Source organism: Bombina bombina, chromosome 9, assembly GCF_027579735.1.
Source record: "Bombina bombina isolate aBomBom1 chromosome 9, aBomBom1.pri, whole genome shotgun sequence".
In the NCBI taxonomy this organism is placed as follows: Eukaryota; Metazoa; Chordata; class Amphibia; order Anura; family Bombinatoridae; genus Bombina; species Bombina bombina.
In genome coordinates, this window is record NC_069507.1 from 41,217,501 (window position 1) to 41,237,326 (window position 19,826).

General features: G+C 35.1%; 1 protein-coding gene across 1 annotated transcript in view; it reads left to right on the forward strand.

The window, feature by feature from the left end:
* The first annotated feature begins 333 nt into the window (after nucleotides 1-333).
* LOC128640373 (loricrin-like) overlaps nucleotides 334-19,826 on the forward strand; it is a 28,587-nt gene continuing 9,094 nt past the window's right edge. Inside the window, exons 1-7 of the mRNA XM_053692868.1 lie at nucleotides 334-341; nucleotides 977-1,134; nucleotides 2,956-3,006; nucleotides 3,678-3,800; nucleotides 4,495-4,617; nucleotides 5,288-5,394; nucleotides 9,664-9,799. Coding sequence (XP_053548843.1) covers nucleotides 334-341; nucleotides 977-1,134; nucleotides 2,956-3,006; nucleotides 3,678-3,800; nucleotides 4,495-4,617; nucleotides 5,288-5,394; nucleotides 9,664-9,799 — 706 coding nt within the window. The remainder of the gene's footprint in view (nucleotides 342-976; nucleotides 1,135-2,955; nucleotides 3,007-3,677; nucleotides 3,801-4,494; nucleotides 4,618-5,287; nucleotides 5,395-9,663; nucleotides 9,800-19,826) is intronic.

The window sequence follows — 19,826 nt, forward strand, 5'->3', positions numbered from 1 at the left end:
AATCTGGAGGGTATGCACTAACTGTTAATCCTTACCTCAGGCAGGAGAGGTCTTTTGCAATCTGTAACAAGTCCCTGCCGGGACCGCAAGGAAAATGGAGGCCGCTGCTTGAGAAGTTTGTCACAGGAGCGGATGCTCTCTCTAGCGTAATTGAGCTAGCAGCGGTGAGGTTTTTACCTACTCCGCTGTCAATGTCTACCTCCTCTTGTCTGTCTTTGCCTCGAGAGAGATCAGGGCAGGGTGGGTACTTTACCGGCCTTTTCGCCGGTCGTCATAGCTGGTGTCTCTGCAAGGCCGCGTGGTTTTCTGATGCAGCGCAGGGTTCTTGGCGTGATGTACCGGTTAGTTTATATTACTTTTTAGTGTGACCGGAGGGCTCCCCAAGAATTCAGCTTACATGCCCTTTGCTAGTTGGTAAGGGGGGAGAGGGAATATGCCAGGTTTTGGGTGTTTTGCTTACATGGGTATTAGGAGCCTATTTAGAAAGCGGCCATCTCCCTGCGTGGCCAGACTCCGCCCCCTGAAAAATATTTTTAAATGGATATTTTTATTATCTTACATTTTTTTTCCAAAACATATTTATTTATTAAAATTAAATTTCTATAATAACCTATTTGTCTCAGGAAAAGTTGTAATATGGATTGAATTGTCTTTTTCTGGACTAGAAGTTATTTATACCTGAATAAAAAATCCTGCAGGAGAACAGAGCTTAATTTATTAATACATTTAAGAATTCTGACACATATGAATTAGCCAACGTTCTAATAATATAATAGTTATGACTCACAAATAAGATTAGCAAAGCACTGCACCATTCATTTCTGGAATAAAACTAAATATACAGAAATGAGATACACCCTGTTATGGCATTAGAGAAAATAAATTGATTGACTTTGAAACATTCAATTATAGATGTTTGTACAAGGATTTCATTGGTCTGTCAATAAAACAAAATAATGATATGCATCTCAAATAGGTTTGATTTCTCTATAAAAGCAAAGGCACAAAACTCCACAGGCACATCCCCTTGCAGAACGGTGGTTACCATAATTATGTCTGGAGTTAAAGGTGGTTGTGGTGGTGGAGGTGGAGGAGGAGGTGGAGGAGGAGGTGGTGGAGGATACAAAGCTAACCGTAAGTTGCTGTGTATTAATTAATTTATTTTTCTTTTCAGATGGGATTAGTCATATATAATTTTTTCAACAGCTTTAAACACTGGAGTTGTGATGTATATACATAAATATAATCTTTTTTATATTTGATATTTGATTTAAGAGTCTGGATGAATGCAAAATGCCTAATTTAAAAAAAAAAACTAAAAATAGCAACAACAAAAAACAAAAGGCTTAAAAAACTGTATATTTTTTTGTAATTGTATATGCTCTATGAAATGGCGCATTAATTATTTTATATGGTGCTTTATATAAAACAACAAATAACTAGTTGATATAAGCTCTTTTGGTCTTACGTGTCCCTTTGTAACTTGGTTAAGTAATTTGTCTTTGTCCTATTTTTTCTTTATTTTGTGAATTGTTCCAAATACATTTTAAGAAATCTAAAAATGATAGGTATCTAAAATATTTCCTCATGCTTACATCTTGCTACTGCACTGTGTTTGCAGAACTTACATTTATATATTGTGTTTTAAAAATACAGGGCTCCATTTATCAAGCTGGTATAGCCCCAACGTTTCAGGCTCATGTGCCTGATTCCCGCTGCTACTTAACCTTTGCGCCACCAATCCCGATCATCCTGATCTGGATGATTGACAGGCCCCTCTTGCATCATTCTTGTACAATGTTAAATGTAGGCAGCATATTGCTGCCTACTAACTGTGAGGCTGGTGAGAAATAAAGCCCATTGACTTGAAACTTTTGATATCACATTATTTTTTTAGATTTAATTAGAAGATATCACATTCATCTTAAAAAAATAAACAAACAGCCTTGGGAAACAAACTAATAAAATGCATGCAACATAATGTGGTTTATTCATTTGTGTGGTTAAAAGTGTTACTCTTAAAGTAAGAACGGCTTTTCTGGAGACAACAAAGACTTCAAAAAGTTATATTTTTATTTTTTAGGTGAGAAAGGTTTCAAAAGTTCAAAAGTACACAATTTAATAAATATTTAGCAATGTCCTTGCTAGTTGATTGATCCCAATGTCAGAAAATAAGTATGTAAGCTTCATTTTTGTTTATAGCCAGCATGGCCCATTTACACAAAAAAGAAAAAGAAAAATGAGTGCTGCTGCTGGCATGTAGCACTATCACTTGCTACTATTTTACCTTAAGTTTAAGCTTTTTTTACAGCTGCTCCTCTGCTTCCCTGATTATGTTTTCCTAGGAAATAGTAAACAAATAGATTTTTCAAGGACCCTGTTAAAGAATTTTGTGATAAAAGACATTTTTTTTTTCATCACAAATGATTTGCCCCAAAACATTTTTTTTTGTCTGACCACATATCTAATAATAAAGTGCCTACACTTTTTATGTTTAATGTGTGATGCTATATATTGTTTTTGTCTAGAGTATTCTTACAAAATATAAACTATTTTTTATTTTTATTAAAGGAAAAGCAACAACGAATATAAAATGTAGTTTTGTTTTAATGTATCTAACCTATTTCACTGGTTAATTCACAACATTTCTTAATTATTCTTTTATGAAGCACCCTTGATTAATGAGCAAATTTAATTTTGCATTCTGAAACACTGATCTAATTTTACTCTAAGCAAATGCAGTTCCTTTTGGTGCAAAAACAAAGTCCACACCTTGGGGCATAAATTGTATTTTTAGAAAGAAACTTTTTATCTGAGCAACAGTTAGTAACTTATTCTACATAAAGTTGCTGGTCAAAGCAAATTCTCCTTTAATAACCTGTGAAGATTTAGGTTTTTCCTCTCCTTATCAATTAAAGTATAAATATTCATGTTGTTTTTCTTTTCTATTTTCAGCTTGTGTTACAGTTGATCCATGCCAAAACGTCAACATCTCAACTCAAAAAGGTAGGAGAAAGTAAAAAATGATTTAAATAATTAAAGGGTGACAGTGAGGATATAGAGGAAATACAACAATGAAGTTGCAGTATTAGATTAAAAAGCTTTTGAAAGTATATGATTTAAAAGATTTACAATATATGATTAACTTTGTAATGTTTAAAGTGTGTCTTTTAAATAAATATGTTTTACTATCAGGGTCACAATTTTCATTAGCAGGGTAGTCTATAATTGCAAAGTGGCATCTGGCCAAATGTTTATACTACACTAAACATTGTCTTATGTTCTATGTTCAATATCCTGGGCTGCCCAGTTAAGTTTATTAGAAATGATTTTAAGGATGTATAGATTATTCTTAAACAGATTTATGTGTGGGTCTGGCAATAGTGAGTGTTCATATAAACTGTTTTATTACCAGATACAAGAGGGGTACGGGGTGTGGAGGTTCCTGTTTATCTTCTGCTAGTGGTAGTCTGATAGCATGGAAATCTATCTATCATCTACATGTAATATTTACATGTAATCTATAATATTGTCTGTTATCTTTTATAATCTGTGAAACATGGACAGGACCTCTTTGCCCTTTGATGTGGGGAATAATGTTTTACATAATTGTATTAGATTTTTTCCAAGATGAATAATGATTTAATTCATATCTATTCAAATTCATTGTTTTCCAGGTGTAGTTGATCCTTGCCAGCAGAGTGGTGGAGGACAAGGTAGTTATGGCAGTGGTGGAGGCTTTGGAGGTCAAGTGAGCTATGGAGGTGGTAGTCAAGGTGGTCAAGTCAGCCAATGTACAGGTAGGAAAAAGTAAAAAATGATTTAAATAATTAAAGGGTGACAGTGAGGATATGTAGGAAATACAACAACAAAGTTGCAGTATTAGATTAAAAAGCTTTTGAAAGTATATGATTTTAAAGATTTACAGTATATGATTAACTTTGTAATGTTTAAAGTGTATCTTTTAAATAAATACGTTTTACTATCAGGGTCACAATTTTCATTAGCAGTGTAGTCTATAATTGCAAAGTGGCATCTAGTCAAATGATTATACTACACTAAACATTGTCTTATGTTCTATGTTCAATATCCTGCGCTGCCCAGTAAAGTTTATTAGAAATGATTTTAAGGATGTATAGATTATTCTTATACAGATTTATGTGTGGGTCTAGCAATAGTGAGTGTTCATATAAACTGTTTTATTACCAGACACAAGAGGGGTACGGGGTTGGAGGTTCCTGTTTATCTTCTGCTAGTGGTATTCTGATGGAAATCTATCTATATATATATCTATCTATCTATCTACCTATCATTTACATGTAATATTTACATGTAATCTATAATATTATCTGCCTATCTTTAATAATCTGGGAAACATGGACAGAACCTCTTTGCCCTTTGATGTGGGAAATAATGTTTTACATAATTGTATTATATTTTTTCCAAGATGAATAATAATTTAATTCATCTCTATTCAAATTCATTCTTTTTCAGGTGTAGTTGATCCTTGCCAGCAGAGTGGTGGAGGACAAGGTAGTTATGGCAGTGGTGGAGGCTTTGGAGGTCAAGTGAGCTATGGAGGTGGTAGTCAAAGTGGTCAAGTTAGCCAATGTACAGGTAGGAAAAAGTAAAAAATGATTTAAATAATTAAAGGGTGACAGTGAAGATATGTAGGAAATACAACAACAAAGTTGCAGTATTAGATTAAAAAGCTTTTGAAAGTATATGATTTAAAAGATTTACATTATATGATTAACTTTGTAATGTTTAAAGTGTGTCTTTTAAATAAATACATTTTACTATCAGGGTCACAATTTTCATTAGCAGTGTAGTCTATATTTGCAAAGTGGCATCTGGTCAAATGTTTATACTACACTAAACATTGTCTTATGTTATTTGTTCAATATCCTGGGCTGCCCAGTAAAGTTTATTAGAAATGATTTTAAGGATGTATAGATTATCCTTAAACAGATTTATGTGTGGGTCTAACAATAGAGAGTGTTCTTATAAACTGTTTTATTACCAGATACAAGAGGGGTACGGGTGTGGAGGTTCCTGTTTATCTTCTGCTAGTGGTATTCTGATGGAAATCTTTCTATCTATCATCTACATGTAATATTTACATGTAATCTATAATATTATCTGCCTATCTTTGATAATCTGGGACACATGGACAGAACCTCTTTGCCCTTTGATGTGGGAAATAATGTTTTACATAATTGTATTATATTTTTTCCAAGATGAATAATAATTTAATTCATCTCTATTCAAATTCATTCTTTTTCAGGTGTAGTTGATCCTTGCCAGCAGAGTGGTGGAGGACAAGGTAGTTATGGCAGTGGTGGAGGCTTTGGAGGTCAAGTGAGCTATGGAGGTGGTAGTCAAGGTGGTCAAGTCAGCCATGGTGGTGGTAGTGCCAAGAAATGAAGAATCCAAATGGGAAATCCATGGCTCTAAAATATTAACGCAAATAAAATCAACAGATGAGCCTAAATTATACAAAATAATCAACTTTCTATATTATTTAGAAGCTTATTGGAAAATTATAAAAAAGGCAAAAAACTGTTTAAAGAATACATGGTTTCTGTACTTTGTTTATTTATGAATAATTCATAAAACACATTTAGTAGTAACTGATAATAATAAAAACACTGAACAACGCAATGGCTGTATTACTATTAATTTGTCAACAAAATCTGCACATTTATTAATTTATAGTTGTTGGGATAAAAATGCTTTGTACATTTTAAAAATAAAATATTTTATGACTCATACTGCACAAAATTATATATAGATACACAGATAATAAGAAAAATATTTAGAAAAAAGAAAAAGAAAGAAAAAGAGTTATACAATTAAAATATAAATTGTACCAATGAGAATAGATAATGTTTTGATTTCTGTTTGAGAATGCCCAGCTGGGTTAAAAAAACATTTTTATTTAAAGGTATTTGGGATTAGAAGCTTTGTATTCCCTGTGATAAAGCAAAAAAGTACTGTAGTTAAAAGGACCATTAAATACAGTAGAAATGCATAATCAAAAAGTGCACAATAAAAAGACAATGCAATCACACTTAAAATTTCCTTTAATTTGCCAACACCCTGAGTCATGTGGCTGCCAGCAGCTAATCACAGACTCATATACATGTTGAACGTTTGCACATGCTCTATATGAGCTGTTACCTTCTGCACAATTTGATAATTGAAGTAAATAATACACTCTCTTACAACTTTAGTGTCCGTTTAAGAACTGAAAAAAAAAAACACATAGTGCTCATCATATGAAGTATCCTGGTAATACCAATAAACACAGTGCAATATTCAGAATAAAAAAATATGTGTGCAGTTAACCCTCTATCTGATGAAATGGTAAGTGGATTAAAAAAAAAAAAATCTTCCAAGGAAAGACTTTACTATGTACAGATTTCAGTGGAGATAGAAGGAAGGTGATATACCTCACAGTCTTCTTGGATATCGCAGGATTGTCACACATTGCTCACTTTCTTCTCCCCCATTAAAGTGGACATCCTGTATTCTAAAGATTACCCAATCCACCTACAACATAACCTGGCTACACCAATCCACGCCAATGACACAACCATGGTAGGCTTCTCCTGGGTGTGGTACACCCAAACTCCACACAAACTTGCCAACTCCCATTCCACACCCTGTCCTATCCACTGTACACACTCAACTGTACACACTCATTGCAGCCTCTGCCCACCAAACACCGATTGATCAAAGCCAACAACCCCCCTCCCAACTCCCTGTTCCAGAAAATGCATAATGAAAGAAAAATTAAAGTATATTAAAAGGTTTATCAAAGATGAGGATAGAAGATTTATTTCACAGAAAGAACATCAGAACAAAGGGTGACAATCTTAATCTGGAGGGTTGTTAGTTAATATCAGTTATGATATTACAAACTACCCTTCTCTTCAACACTAACAGAAGACATGCACACTTTTGAGCCTACCACAGTATCATCTAGATATGTGCATTAAGCCTCAGAAGATTACAGATTTATCCGAATTTATACAGATTCTGACATTTAACGGAATCCGAAACATCCAAAAGAAATGGGGAACAAAATGTAATGGACAAAGAAATAACTAATACCTGAATGTTAAGTGGAATGCACGGTAAAATTCATGTCAAAAATCGCTTGAGAGCTAAGCCGATAGTGCACAAGTGGTGACGTTCTTCATGTTATGTGCTATACTATTATTAATGCTTTACTTCAGATCTTAAAAGAAAATACAGAAGTATTCTGAATAATTATTATTATTATCATTTATTTGTATAAGGCCAGTTCCTTGGTTTTACCAATCTGCTTAAAATTTTCCATCTCTGGTTCTTTTTCCAAGGGGATCTCCAAGATCATTTTTCCATCAGGATTTCATATCTCTGAATTTGAAGGCATATAAATTAAATGCTTAGTTCTTAAGTCATAGAGGATTCTGTGATTCAGTAATTAATTCTATGATACAGGCTCGTAGTCTGTTTCAAGGAAAATTTATCATGAAAACCTATATTTCATGGGGTTCCACTCATGATTATTCTTGGAATTCTTTTGAATTCCTAGGATTTTACTGCGTATTCAGGATAGTTTGGATAAAAGGTTTTGTCTGCAAATACTTTGATTGACAAATCTCTGCTCTTTCTGTCTTATTTCATAGAAAGATTGCTAAGCTTTCTGATATTCACTGTTTTGTTCAGGTTTTGATTCGTTTCAAGCCTGTTATTAAATCAATTTCTCCTTCTTGGAGTCTCAATTTGGTTTTTAAGATGTTGCAGGCTCTTCTTTTGGGCCTATGCATTCTTTGGATTTGTATCTACTTTAGAAAGTTTAGAAAGTGTTATTTCTTTTGGCTATATCTTCTGCTAGAAGAGTTTTCTGAATTGTCTGCTATCTATTGTGAGTCTCATTATCTAATTTTCCATCAAGATAAGCTGTCTTGTGGACTTTGTTTTTAATTGTTTTGCTTTAAATTGTGAATTCTAACATCATCTAGGGAAATTATTGTTTCTTCCTTATGTCCTAATCCTAAGAATACTTCTAAAAGGTTTTTTCATTCTTTGGATATGGTAAGAGCTTTGAAATATTATGTTGAGGTTACTATATATTTCTGAAAGACTTCTAGTCTATTTGTTATTTGTTCTGGTTTCAGAAAAGGTCAGAAAGCCTTTGCCATTTCTTTGGCATCTTGGTTGAAGATTTAGAATCACAAGGCTTATTTGAAGGCGGGGCAGTCTCTGCTTCAGCGTATTACAGCTCATTCTACTAGATTAGTTGCCATATCTTGGGTTTTCAAGAATGAAGCTTCAGTTGATTAAATTTGCAAAGCAGTAACTTGGTCTTCTTTGCATCCATTTATTTAATTTTACCATTTTAATGTGTTTGCTTCTTTGGAAGCAGCCTTTGGTTGAAAGAGTTTTCAGGCAGCTGTCTCAGTTTGATTCTAGTGCCAATGAATTATTTATGAAAACTTAATTATTTTTTGGATTTAATTTCTCAGCGGAAATAGCTGTTTTTATTTTTTATTTTAGTTTTTATTTTATCTTACCTCCCCGGAAGAAATACGTAAAGTATTTGCAGAATATTACAAGTTACTATATACCCACAAGGTCTCCAATATTATACAGAGGGAACATTTCTGGGATAAGATAGTCTTTTCGTCCTTATCTCCTGATTTAATAGAAACATTACAATCCCCTATCACTGAAACAGAAATTTCCACTACAATTCAAAGATTAGCCCTTAACAAAGCCCCGGGACCGGATGCGCTCCCGAACGAATTTTATTAAATATTGGCACCTGACATAATACGGCATCTAACTTTACTTTTTAATGACATTTATATCACTGGAAGTACTCCTACTAAGGAATTTGTCATGTCATATACAACCCTTATACTTAAGACGGGCAAAGAACCGAATAGAAAAGAGTCATATAGGCCTATTGCGCTTTTAAACACAGATTACAAACTTTTTACAGGCATCTTAGCACATAGACTTTAATCCTTGCTCCCCACCATTATTCACAAAGACCAAGCTGGTTTTCTTCTGAAGCGAAACTCATCAGCCAAAATAAGAGAGGTATTCTTGACTATAGAATATTTTAAAAGGATGGAGGAATCAGGGGGACTGGGGGGAGAGGACACCCCTTACAGGGCGATCATTTCCATAGATGCTGAAAAGGCGTTCGATTTGGTACATCACGATCATCTGTCCTTCACACTGCTGCAGTTCGGTATTGGAGGTAATTTTCTAAGTCTTTTTAATAACTTATATAGTAACGCCGCCACAAAAATTTTAGTAAATGGTGATATGACTCAGGATATAAGACTCGGTAGAGGGACCAGGCAGGGGTGTCCTCTCTCTCCTCTCCTCTTCGATTTGGCCATTGAGCCTCTTGCTTTACAAATTAGACATCAATTGGAAGGGATCAAGGTAAAAGAAAAAGAACTGCAAATCGCACTATATGCGGATGACGTACTGGTTTATATATCGAATACAGCCAGAAATATCTCCAAACTTCTCGAAATTATTGATCAATTCAGCTCTTTCTCAGGTTACAAAGTAAATATCTTAAAATCTGAGCTATGCTGGCTTAAACAAACTAAGGACTCATGTGAAAATATTCTGTTCTCTATTTTACAGGATGCATTCAGGTACTTAGGTATCTGGATCTCTTCTGATCCTAGTGCCTGGTACGACTTGAATGTTTTACCTGTCCTTAAGAAAGTTATGGAAGCCTTTAAAAACTGGCAGAAACTCCCTTTGTCTTTATCAGGACGTATAGCACTTTATAAAATGTCTCTGCTTCCGAAAATTTTATATATGCTCCAGAACACTCCAATTGTCTTGAAAACAAAAGACATCTTATCTTTTAACTCGGCCCTTCGCTCTTTCATCTGGCAGAATAGGAAACCCCCGGATTTCACTGTCCAAATTAGTGTTCCCCACAGAGTGTGGGGGACTCTCTTTACCAGATATACAACTGTATAATGTAGTGTTTCAAGCCAGAGTGGTTATAACTTATGGACTGGCCAACTAATTCTAACTATGTAACAAACCTTGAACTGGAAAGTAACATAGCCTATCCATACTCCCTGATAGCCTTATTACATTGCAACAATAATATAATCTCTCCTGAAATAAAAAAGATAAAATCTTTCTATAACCCAATTCAGATGTGGAAGAAGTTATGTTCTTTTTTACACATTGAATCAAGGATTTCAAGGTATGTACCACTTTCAAACAACCCACAATTCCAAACTGGGATACAATCTGCCCTCTTTACCAAATGGGAATCACTGGGCCTTATAAACATCTCTCAGCTACTAGATTTTGAGAGAAGGTGTATTAAAACATTCAACTCTCTTAAAGAGGAATTTCATCTCTCCAACAAAAAAAATTATGCCTACCTCCAAGCAAGACATTATGCTTTTAAATTAATAAACGATTTTGGTTGGCAATGGTCCTTACGTATTCTCGAAAATTGGCTTAATTTAGTTAAAAGTGGTATAACCTCAATTTCATATATCTACCAAAAACTGATCTCTCTTAAAGGTCCAGATACAATAGAAAAACTGCAGGCTAATTGGGCAGCAGCTCTAGAGGAAACCTCACTGGAGGCTTCTGTAGTAATCTCATCATTTCAAGTGATTTCGCATGCCACTCTCTCTGCCTCTTGGCGGGAGGCACATGTAAAATTAGTGCATATGACATATTTTTCTCCAGAAAAAGGAACTAAATGTCGGAATGCCAGCTTTAATAAATGTCCAAAATGCTCATTCATGTCGGCCAGCCTCATCCACATGTTTTGGCACTGCCCAAAAGTTAGAAACTTTTGGTTAAAGATTTAATATTGGTTAAGTAACACAGTGGGCATTCCCTCCTTGACTTTATCCCCTTCAAATATAATTTTTCATGTCACAGATCTAGGTCTCCCCCAGGATAAACTTAAAATAGTCACCTTAGTAATACTTGCTGTTAGATACTTGATTCTGAAAAAATGGAAGTCGAAAGGAACCCCGCGTATTTCAGAGGTAAAGAACTGCTTAAAGAAGCAGTGTATCATTGAACAACTTGACACTAATCTTCATAATAATCAAGACGTGAAGACTTTCTTCTCCAAGTGGTCGAATTTTATTAAAGCTCTACCCCCCAGTGAGATAGAATATTTAATTTATCCATTCAGAGATACGGAATTGGTCCTTCTGGGAATGTGGTGACTCTCCGCAGCCAAAAGTTAATTTTTCCTCTCCCCCCCCCTTTTTTTTTCTCTTCTTTTCTTGTTTTGTTGTGCTTTTGTTTAGTTAACGAGTGTTTAATTTTTGTCATGTCTAGCTAAAAATATATAAAAATCCCAACTTTGTGTACAAATATTTCACATAAGGGTATTATTGATTCGCTAAGAGAAAGTGAAATTTGATGTTCGGAATTTTTTCTCGTCTTGCAGTACATTATGTTATACCTGGCCCTGCATGGCATAAAAAGGTTGAATTTATTTGATTGTACACATTGCTGGATATAAATAAATAAATAAATAAATAAATAAATAAATAAATAAATAAATAATAAAAAAAAAAGATTACCCAATCGACCTACAACATAACCTGGCTACACCAAACCACGCCAATGACACAACCATGGTAGGCTTCTCCTGGGTGTGGTACACCCAAACTCCACACAAACTTGCCAACTCCCATTCCACACCCTGTCCTATCCACTGTACACACTCAACTGTACACAATCATTGCAGCCTCTGCCCACCAAACACTGATGGATCAAAGCCAAGAATCCCCCTCCCAACTCCCTGTTCCAGAAAATGCATAATAATAGAAAAATGAAAGTATATTAAAAGGTTTATCAAAGATTAGGATAGAAGATTTATTTCACAGAAATAGATATGTGCATTAAGCCTCAGAAGATTACAGATTTATAAGAATTTATACAGATTCTGACATTTAACGGAATTCGAAACATCCAAAAGAAATGGGGAACAAAATGTAATGGACAAAGAAATAACTAATAACTGAATGTAAAGTGGAATGCACAGTAAAATTCATGTTAAAAATCGCTTGAGAGCTAAGCCGATGGTGCACAAGTGGTGACGTTCTTCATGTTGTTATGTGCTATACTTTTATTAATAATGCTTTATTACAGATCTTAAAAGAAAATACAGAAGTATTCTGAATAATTATTATTATTATCATTTATTTGTATAGTGCCAGTTCCTTGGTTTTACCAATCTGCTTAAAATTTTCCATCTCTGGTTCTTTTTCCAAGGGGATCTCTAAGATCATTTTTCCATCAGGATTTCAAATCTCTGAATTTGAAGACATATAAATTAAATGCTTAGTTCTTAAGTCATAGAGGATTCTGTGATTCAGTAATTAATTCTATGATACAGGCTCGTAGTCTGTTTCAAGGAAAATTTATCATGAAAACCTATATTTCATGGGGTTCCACTCATGATTATTCTTGGAATTCTTTTGAATTCCTAGGATTTTACCGCTTATTCAGGATAGTTTGGATAAAAGGTTTTGTCTGCAAATACTTTGATGGACAAATCTCTGCTCTTTGTGTCTTATTTCATAGAAAGATTGCTAAGCTTTCTGATATTCACTGTTTTGTTCAGGTTTTGATTCTTTCAAGCCTGTTATTAAATCAATTTCTCCTTCTTGGAGTCTCAATTTGGTTTTAAAGATGTTGCAGGCTCTTCTTTTGGGCCTATGCATTCTTTGGATTTGTATCTACTTTAGAAAGTTTAGAAAGTGTTTTCTGAATTGTCTGCTATCTATTGTGAGTCTCATTATCTAATTTTCCATCAAGATAAGCTGTCTTGTGGACTTTGTTTTTATTTGTTTTGCTTTAAATTGTGAATTCTAACAACATCTAGGGAAATTATTGTTTCTTCCTTATGTCCTAATCCTAAGAATACTTCTAAAAGTTTTTTTTCATTCTTTGTATATGGTAAGAGCTTTGAAATATTATGTTGAGGTTACTATATATTTCTGAAAGACTTCTTAGTCTATTTGTTATTTGTTCTGGTTTCAGAAAAGGTCAGAAAGCCTTTGCCATTTCTTTGGCATCTTGGTTGAAGATTTAGAATCACAAGGCTTATTTGAAGGCGGGGCAGTCTCCGCTTCAGCGTATCACAGCTCATTCTACTAGATTAGTTGCCATATCTTGGGTTTTCAAGAATGAAGCTTCAGTTGATTAAATTTACAAAGCAGTAACTTGGTCTTCTTTGCATTCATTTATTTAATTTTTCCATTTTAATGTGTTTGCTTCTTTGGAAGCAGCCTTTGGTTGAAAGAGTTTTCAGGCAGCTGTCTCAGTTTGATTCTAGTGCCAATTAATTATTTATGAAAACTTAATTATTTTTTGGATTTAATTTCTCAGCGGAAATAGCTGTTTTTATTTTATCCCTCCCTCTCTAGTGACTCGTGGACTTCTACATCTTGGGTATTATATCCTATATGTCACTAGTTCATGGACTCTTGTCACTTACATGAAAGAAAACATAATTTATGTAAAAAAAATTACCTGATAAATTCAATTCTTTCATAGTGGCAAGAGTCCATGAGACCCACCCTATTTTTTGTGAATATGATTTTTTTGTATAAAGCACATTATTTTTCCAGTTCCTCTTTTTGATGCTTTTTACTCCTTGTTTTTTTACACCTCACTACTTGGCTATACGTTAAACTGCGGTATGAGTGAGGTGGGAGGTGTATTTATAGGCATTTGAGGTTTGGGAAACTTCTGGTAGAAATGCATATCCCATACATCACTAGCTCATGGACTCTTGCCACTATGAAAGAAATTAATTTATCGGGTAAGTGTCATACTTTATTGCACTAGTATTGCACTTTATTTATTTATTTCATACTCGCTCAAGCCGGACAAGGGATCCTGAACTAAAAGAACGCACAAGGAATCGTTTACAAGTTCCATTGAGGACCCACACTCTACCCTTTCCTCATATTGATTGAGGGTAGCTCTTGTGAGTATATTTTCATAAGGGCTTGAGTGTATCCCCTTGACCTATCGGAATGCTTCTGAACTCATGGGACTATTGCAGCTGATATCATGGACACTTTGTGTGTTTTCTATTGGGCTTGAACTGTGTCCTTTCGCTTTGGGATTTATCAATATAATTTTATTTCTTTCCCATTTCTTATCCATTTCTATCTGTGATATATATTAGCTGTTTTTCTCCATTTATGTACATTTTTTTATTGGATATAGGTTTTTACTACCATACTATATCTCTCAGTATTTAAAAGTGTATATATATTATATGTGCATTTGTATTTCTACTTTGGATTTAGTATCAATAAGTCTAATATTTTGTCTCTTATTTTAACACTTGCCTCATATCCGCCATTCCCCTCTTTTTATCTTTTGTAACTTGAATAGAAATATTTGGAAAAAGATATTTCGCTGTTGGGGGTTCTTGTGGCTAGCAGCTTTCTTTTGAAACTAAGTATTTAGGTCAAAGATTAAATTAAATCCAATTACATAGTACTTCGTTATGCCACTGGTACCTTTGTATAAGTAACGTATTCAGTAGAGATTTAATAATTCCTTTTAGTTAGTTATAATATAAATATTTCTTACCATTATATTATTTTGTATTTTATTATTTTGTTGTGTGGACCCCTTTCATTTGCGCTCGTTAAGTTCCAAAGCTTATATCACTGCTTGTAGGTGGTATATTCTATTTGTGTATATAAATATATATATATATATATATCCAACACATGGAAGGGGACTGCACTCTCAGACCGAACCGGGTACACATCCCATGAACCCGCAAAATACTCAGGTACGACGTTAAGGTCCCTTCTAAAAACCTGGGACCCTAAAACAGCCACACAATGCAAGCTCTCAATCCAACAAACTGGGAACAAGTGAAGGGTGCACAGGCTTATGTAATCACCCCAGACATATACAAAACACGGAAGGGGACTGCACTCTCAGACCGAAACGGTTACACATTCCATGACCCTGCAACATGCTCAGCCCCTGGTGCTCACTGGCACTCACAGGAAGCTGTGCTGTCCCCAGAGTCACAGGCAGTTAACCCCAGACAGGTCTGGGTGCAAGAACCATAGGGGAAATTACAAAACAAATTAATACAACACACAGGGAAAGTCCAGCACTCACAAGCTCCCAGCTAAGATTAAAAGCCTAAATGGAAGTGTTAGTTACCGCATTTGGCCAAATGGGACAAGCCCAGGTACCACGTCAAGGTCCCTTCCAAAAACCTGGGAGGCTAAAACAGCCACGCAATGCAAACTCTCAATCCAACAAACTGGGAACAAGTGAAGGGTGCACAGCATTAGCAAGCGTCATAAGTAGATGTTAGCTACTGAGAATTTGCACACCAGTATTAGTAAAACCAATTAGCCATTGGGCACTAGAACAATGCCATCTTCAGAGCTTATTAGCCATTAATGATTAACACATCATTAATAACAGAGCACTAAAACAGCAGTATTATATAAGTCGTTACCCATTGAAAATAGCTGTATAAATTAACCTAGTTAGCATTTGAACATTAACACAACCATGTTAGTAAAGCCTATTTGCCATTGAGTCATAACACAGAAGTATTTGAAGGGACTGTTAACCATATTGTTATTAAAATAAAAAAAAAAACCTAACATTACTTTAAAAATAAAGAAAACTAAATTTAAACTAATCTAAAATTACAGAAAATAAAAAAGTCTAACATTACACAAAATTAAAAAAGTCTAACATTACACAAAAAAATAAACCACATTATCCAAAATAAAAAAAGGAAACCTAATCCCTATGAAAATAAAAAAGTCCCCCAAAATAAAAACACCCCCTAATCTAAGAATAAACTACCAATAAGCCCTTAGGACTTTTTGGAGGGCATTGCCCTAAAGAAATCAGCTCTTTTACATTGGCGGCGGTCATTGGCGGAAACTTCCTCTGTAGCATGGAGACTCCACTTTATTGGATGTCCGTCGCAAATTGAAGATTGAATGCAAGGTACCGCAATCAATTTGGGGTTCCTTGCATTCCTTTTGGCTGAAATTTTGAAATTTAGCTTGGGGGGTTGTAGTTTCTAAACATAGACTGCCTTCTGGGCAGGCTTATCACCTGGTGTAATAATAAAAGTCAATTAAAATGTTGTTTAAAATTGCATGCCCTATCTGAATCATGAAAGTTTAATTTTGACTAGACTGTCCCTTTAAGTTAATTAGACCACTCAGATTACATATTCAGTATAACTTTCATGTTTTATTACACTTGAATTTGGTAAACAAAGAAAAGCCTTTGTGTGTGTGTGTGTGTGTGTGTGTGTGTGTGTGTGTGTGTAAAACAAAATATATGTAACCAATAAAAAATGTAAAACATGGTGACTAATTGACTCACTATTGATGATAACTGCCTATGGTGTTTGAATGCAGCTTTTTCACTTAACTCATAACATCAATTCATGACTTACAATGAACACATTTATATTGAGTAATTTTATATGCATTTTGTATGTCCAAACTCTGAATTGCAATGATAAATACTATTTTGAAAATCATATTTCTTTTTGCTACAAGACCCATAGTATAAAAGTGCTTTTGAGCCTTTATTTACAACTTTTTTAAGGTAGGGAAGGATTATTTTATTAACGTGTAACTAAAAACTATGAAAAAAGTTTTCACTTGTATTGGAATATTAAGAGTTTTTTTTGTGACAATTATGAATGTTGGGTTTGTTGAGGTTAAAGGGACAGTCTAGTCAAAATTAAGCTTTCATGATTAAGATAGGGCATACAATTTTAAACAACTTTAAAATATAATTTGATCATCAAATTTGCTTTGTTCTCTTGGTATTCTTTGTTGAAAGCTAAACCTAGGTAGACGCATATGCTATTTTATAAGCCCTTGAAGGCAGCCTCTTATCTCACAGCATTTTGACAGTTTTTCACAGCTCGAGGGAATTAGTTAATGTGTGCCATATTGATAACATTGTGCTCACACCTGTGGAGTTTCTTATGAGAGGGCACTGATTGGCTAAAATGCAAGTCTGTCAAAAGAACTGAAATAAGGTGGCAGTCTGCAGAGGCTTAAATACATGATAATCATAGAGGTAAGAAGTATAATAATATAACAGTGTTGGTTATGCAAAACTGGGGAATGGGTAATAAAAGGATTATCTATCTTTTTAAACAATAAACATTCTGGAGATAGACTGTCTCTTTAAGTATAAATATAGTAACCCAATCACATAATTTGCTATAGAAACAGAACCGTAAGATTGGTAGCTGAGATCACATGAATAGTGAATAGTGATGTGGCGAACCTAAAAATTTCGGTTCGCGAACTGCGGACTCGAACTTCTGCAACTGTTCGCGAACCGGCGAACCGGGCGAACCGCTATTGACTTTAATAGGCAGGCGAACTTTAAAACCAACAGGGACTCTTTCTGGCCACAATAGTGATGGAAAAGTTGTTTCAAGGGGACTAACACCTGGACTGTGGCATGCCGGAGGGGGATCCATGGCAAAACTCCCAAGGAAAATTACATTGTTGATGCAGAGTCTGGTTTTAAGCCATAAAGGGCATAAATCACCTAACATTCCTAAATTGTTTGGAATAACGTGCTTTAAAACATCAGGTATGATGTTGTATCGATCAGGTAGTGTAAGGGTTACGCCCGCTTCACAGTGACAGACCAAACTCCCCGTGTAACGCACCGCAAACAACCGCAAACAGTCCATTTGCACAACCACGAGATAGATAGATTTGATAGATAGATACATAGATTACATAGATCAATAGATGCAATATACATTTGATAGATACAAATTACATAGATCAATAGATGCAATATACATTTGATAGATACGAATTACATAGATCAATAGATGCAATATACATTTGATTGATACGAATTACATACAGTAGATCAATAGATGCAATATACATTAGATAGATACAAATTACATAGATCAATAGATGCAATATACATTTGATAGATACGAATTGCATAGATAAATAGATGCAATATACATTAGATAGATACGAATTACATAGATCAATAGATGCAATATACATTTGATAGATACAAATTACATAGATCAATAGATCCAATATACATTTGATAGATATGAATTACATAGATCAATAGATGCAATATACATTTGATAGATACGATTGATAGTTAGATAGATTTGATAGATAAATAATAGATTTGATAGATATATAATTTCCCAGACAGAGAATTACAAGACGTGTGCTCTGGGACCCATGGTAAGGTTCCCAGAGGCAGTTGCAGCGCCAGGGGACGTGTATATGGCATGGATTTTAGGAACCGGGACATGGAAAAAGATGCTTGCTCGGTCCTCCTACTTGAAATTTGGGGCACTGCGCGTGCAATCGTGGCCGGACTTTTAGCCGACGGACATTTGGCCAACGGACATTTGGCCGAAACACAAGTGGCTGTCACAAAACAGTCCGGCCACGAGATAGATAGATTTGATAGATAGATACATAGATTACATAGATCAATAGATGCAATATACATTTGATAGATACAAATTACATAGATCAATAGATGCAATATACATTTGATAGATACGAATTACATAGATCAATAGATGCAATATACATTTGATAGATACGAATTACATAGATCAATAGATGCAATATACATTTGATAGATACGAATTACATAGATCAATAGATGCAATATACATTTGATAGATACGAATTACATAGATCAATAGATGCAATATACATTTGATAGATATCATTGATAGATAGATTTGATAGATAGATAAATAGATAGATTTGATAGATATATCATTTCCCAGACAGAGAATTACAAGACGTGCAGCCTGGGACCCATGGTAGGGTTACTTCCTTTTGCACATCGAGTACAGGTTGGGGTCCGGGATTGCCTTTTGTGCAAAGAAATTGTGGCCGGGTACCTTCCACTGCGGTGTCCCCTATCAGGGGACGTGTATATGGCATGGATTTTAGGAACCGGGAGATGGAAAAAGATGCTTGGACACCCAGTACAGGTCGTTCTCCTTCAGCCTTTTTATACGAGGGTCCCCGGCCCTCAACAGGCACGACAGCATGAAAGACCCCATATGCCATGACTTCCTTTTGCACAATCGAGTACAGGTATGGCATCGATTTTAGGAAACCGGAGATCATTTTTAGGAACCGGGAGATGGAAAAAGATGCTTGGACACCCAGTACAGGTCGTTTTCCTTCAGCCATTTTATACGCGGGTCCCCGACCCTCAACAGGCACGACAGCATGAAAGACCCCATATGCCATGACTTCCTTTTGCACAATCGAGTACAGGTATGGCATCGATTTTAGGAACCCGGAGATAATATTTAGGAACCGGGAGATGGAAAAAGATGCTTGGACACCCAGTACAGGTCGTTCTCCTTCAGCCTTTTTATATGCGGGTCCCCGACCCTCAACAGGCACGACAGCATGAAAGACCCCATATGTCATGACTTCCTTTTGCACAATCGAGTATAGGTATGGCATCGATTTTAGGAACCCAGAGATAATTTTTAGGAACCGGGAGATGGAAAAAGATGCTTGGACACCCAATACAGGTCGTTCTCCTTCAGCCTTTTTATACGAGGGTCCCCGACCCTCAACAGGCACGACAGCATGAAAGACCCCATATGCCATGACTTCCTTTTGCACAATCGAGTACAGGTATGGCATCGATTTTAGGAACCCAGAGATAATTTTTAGGAACCGGGAGATGGAAAAAGATGCTTGGACACCCAGTACAGGTTGTTC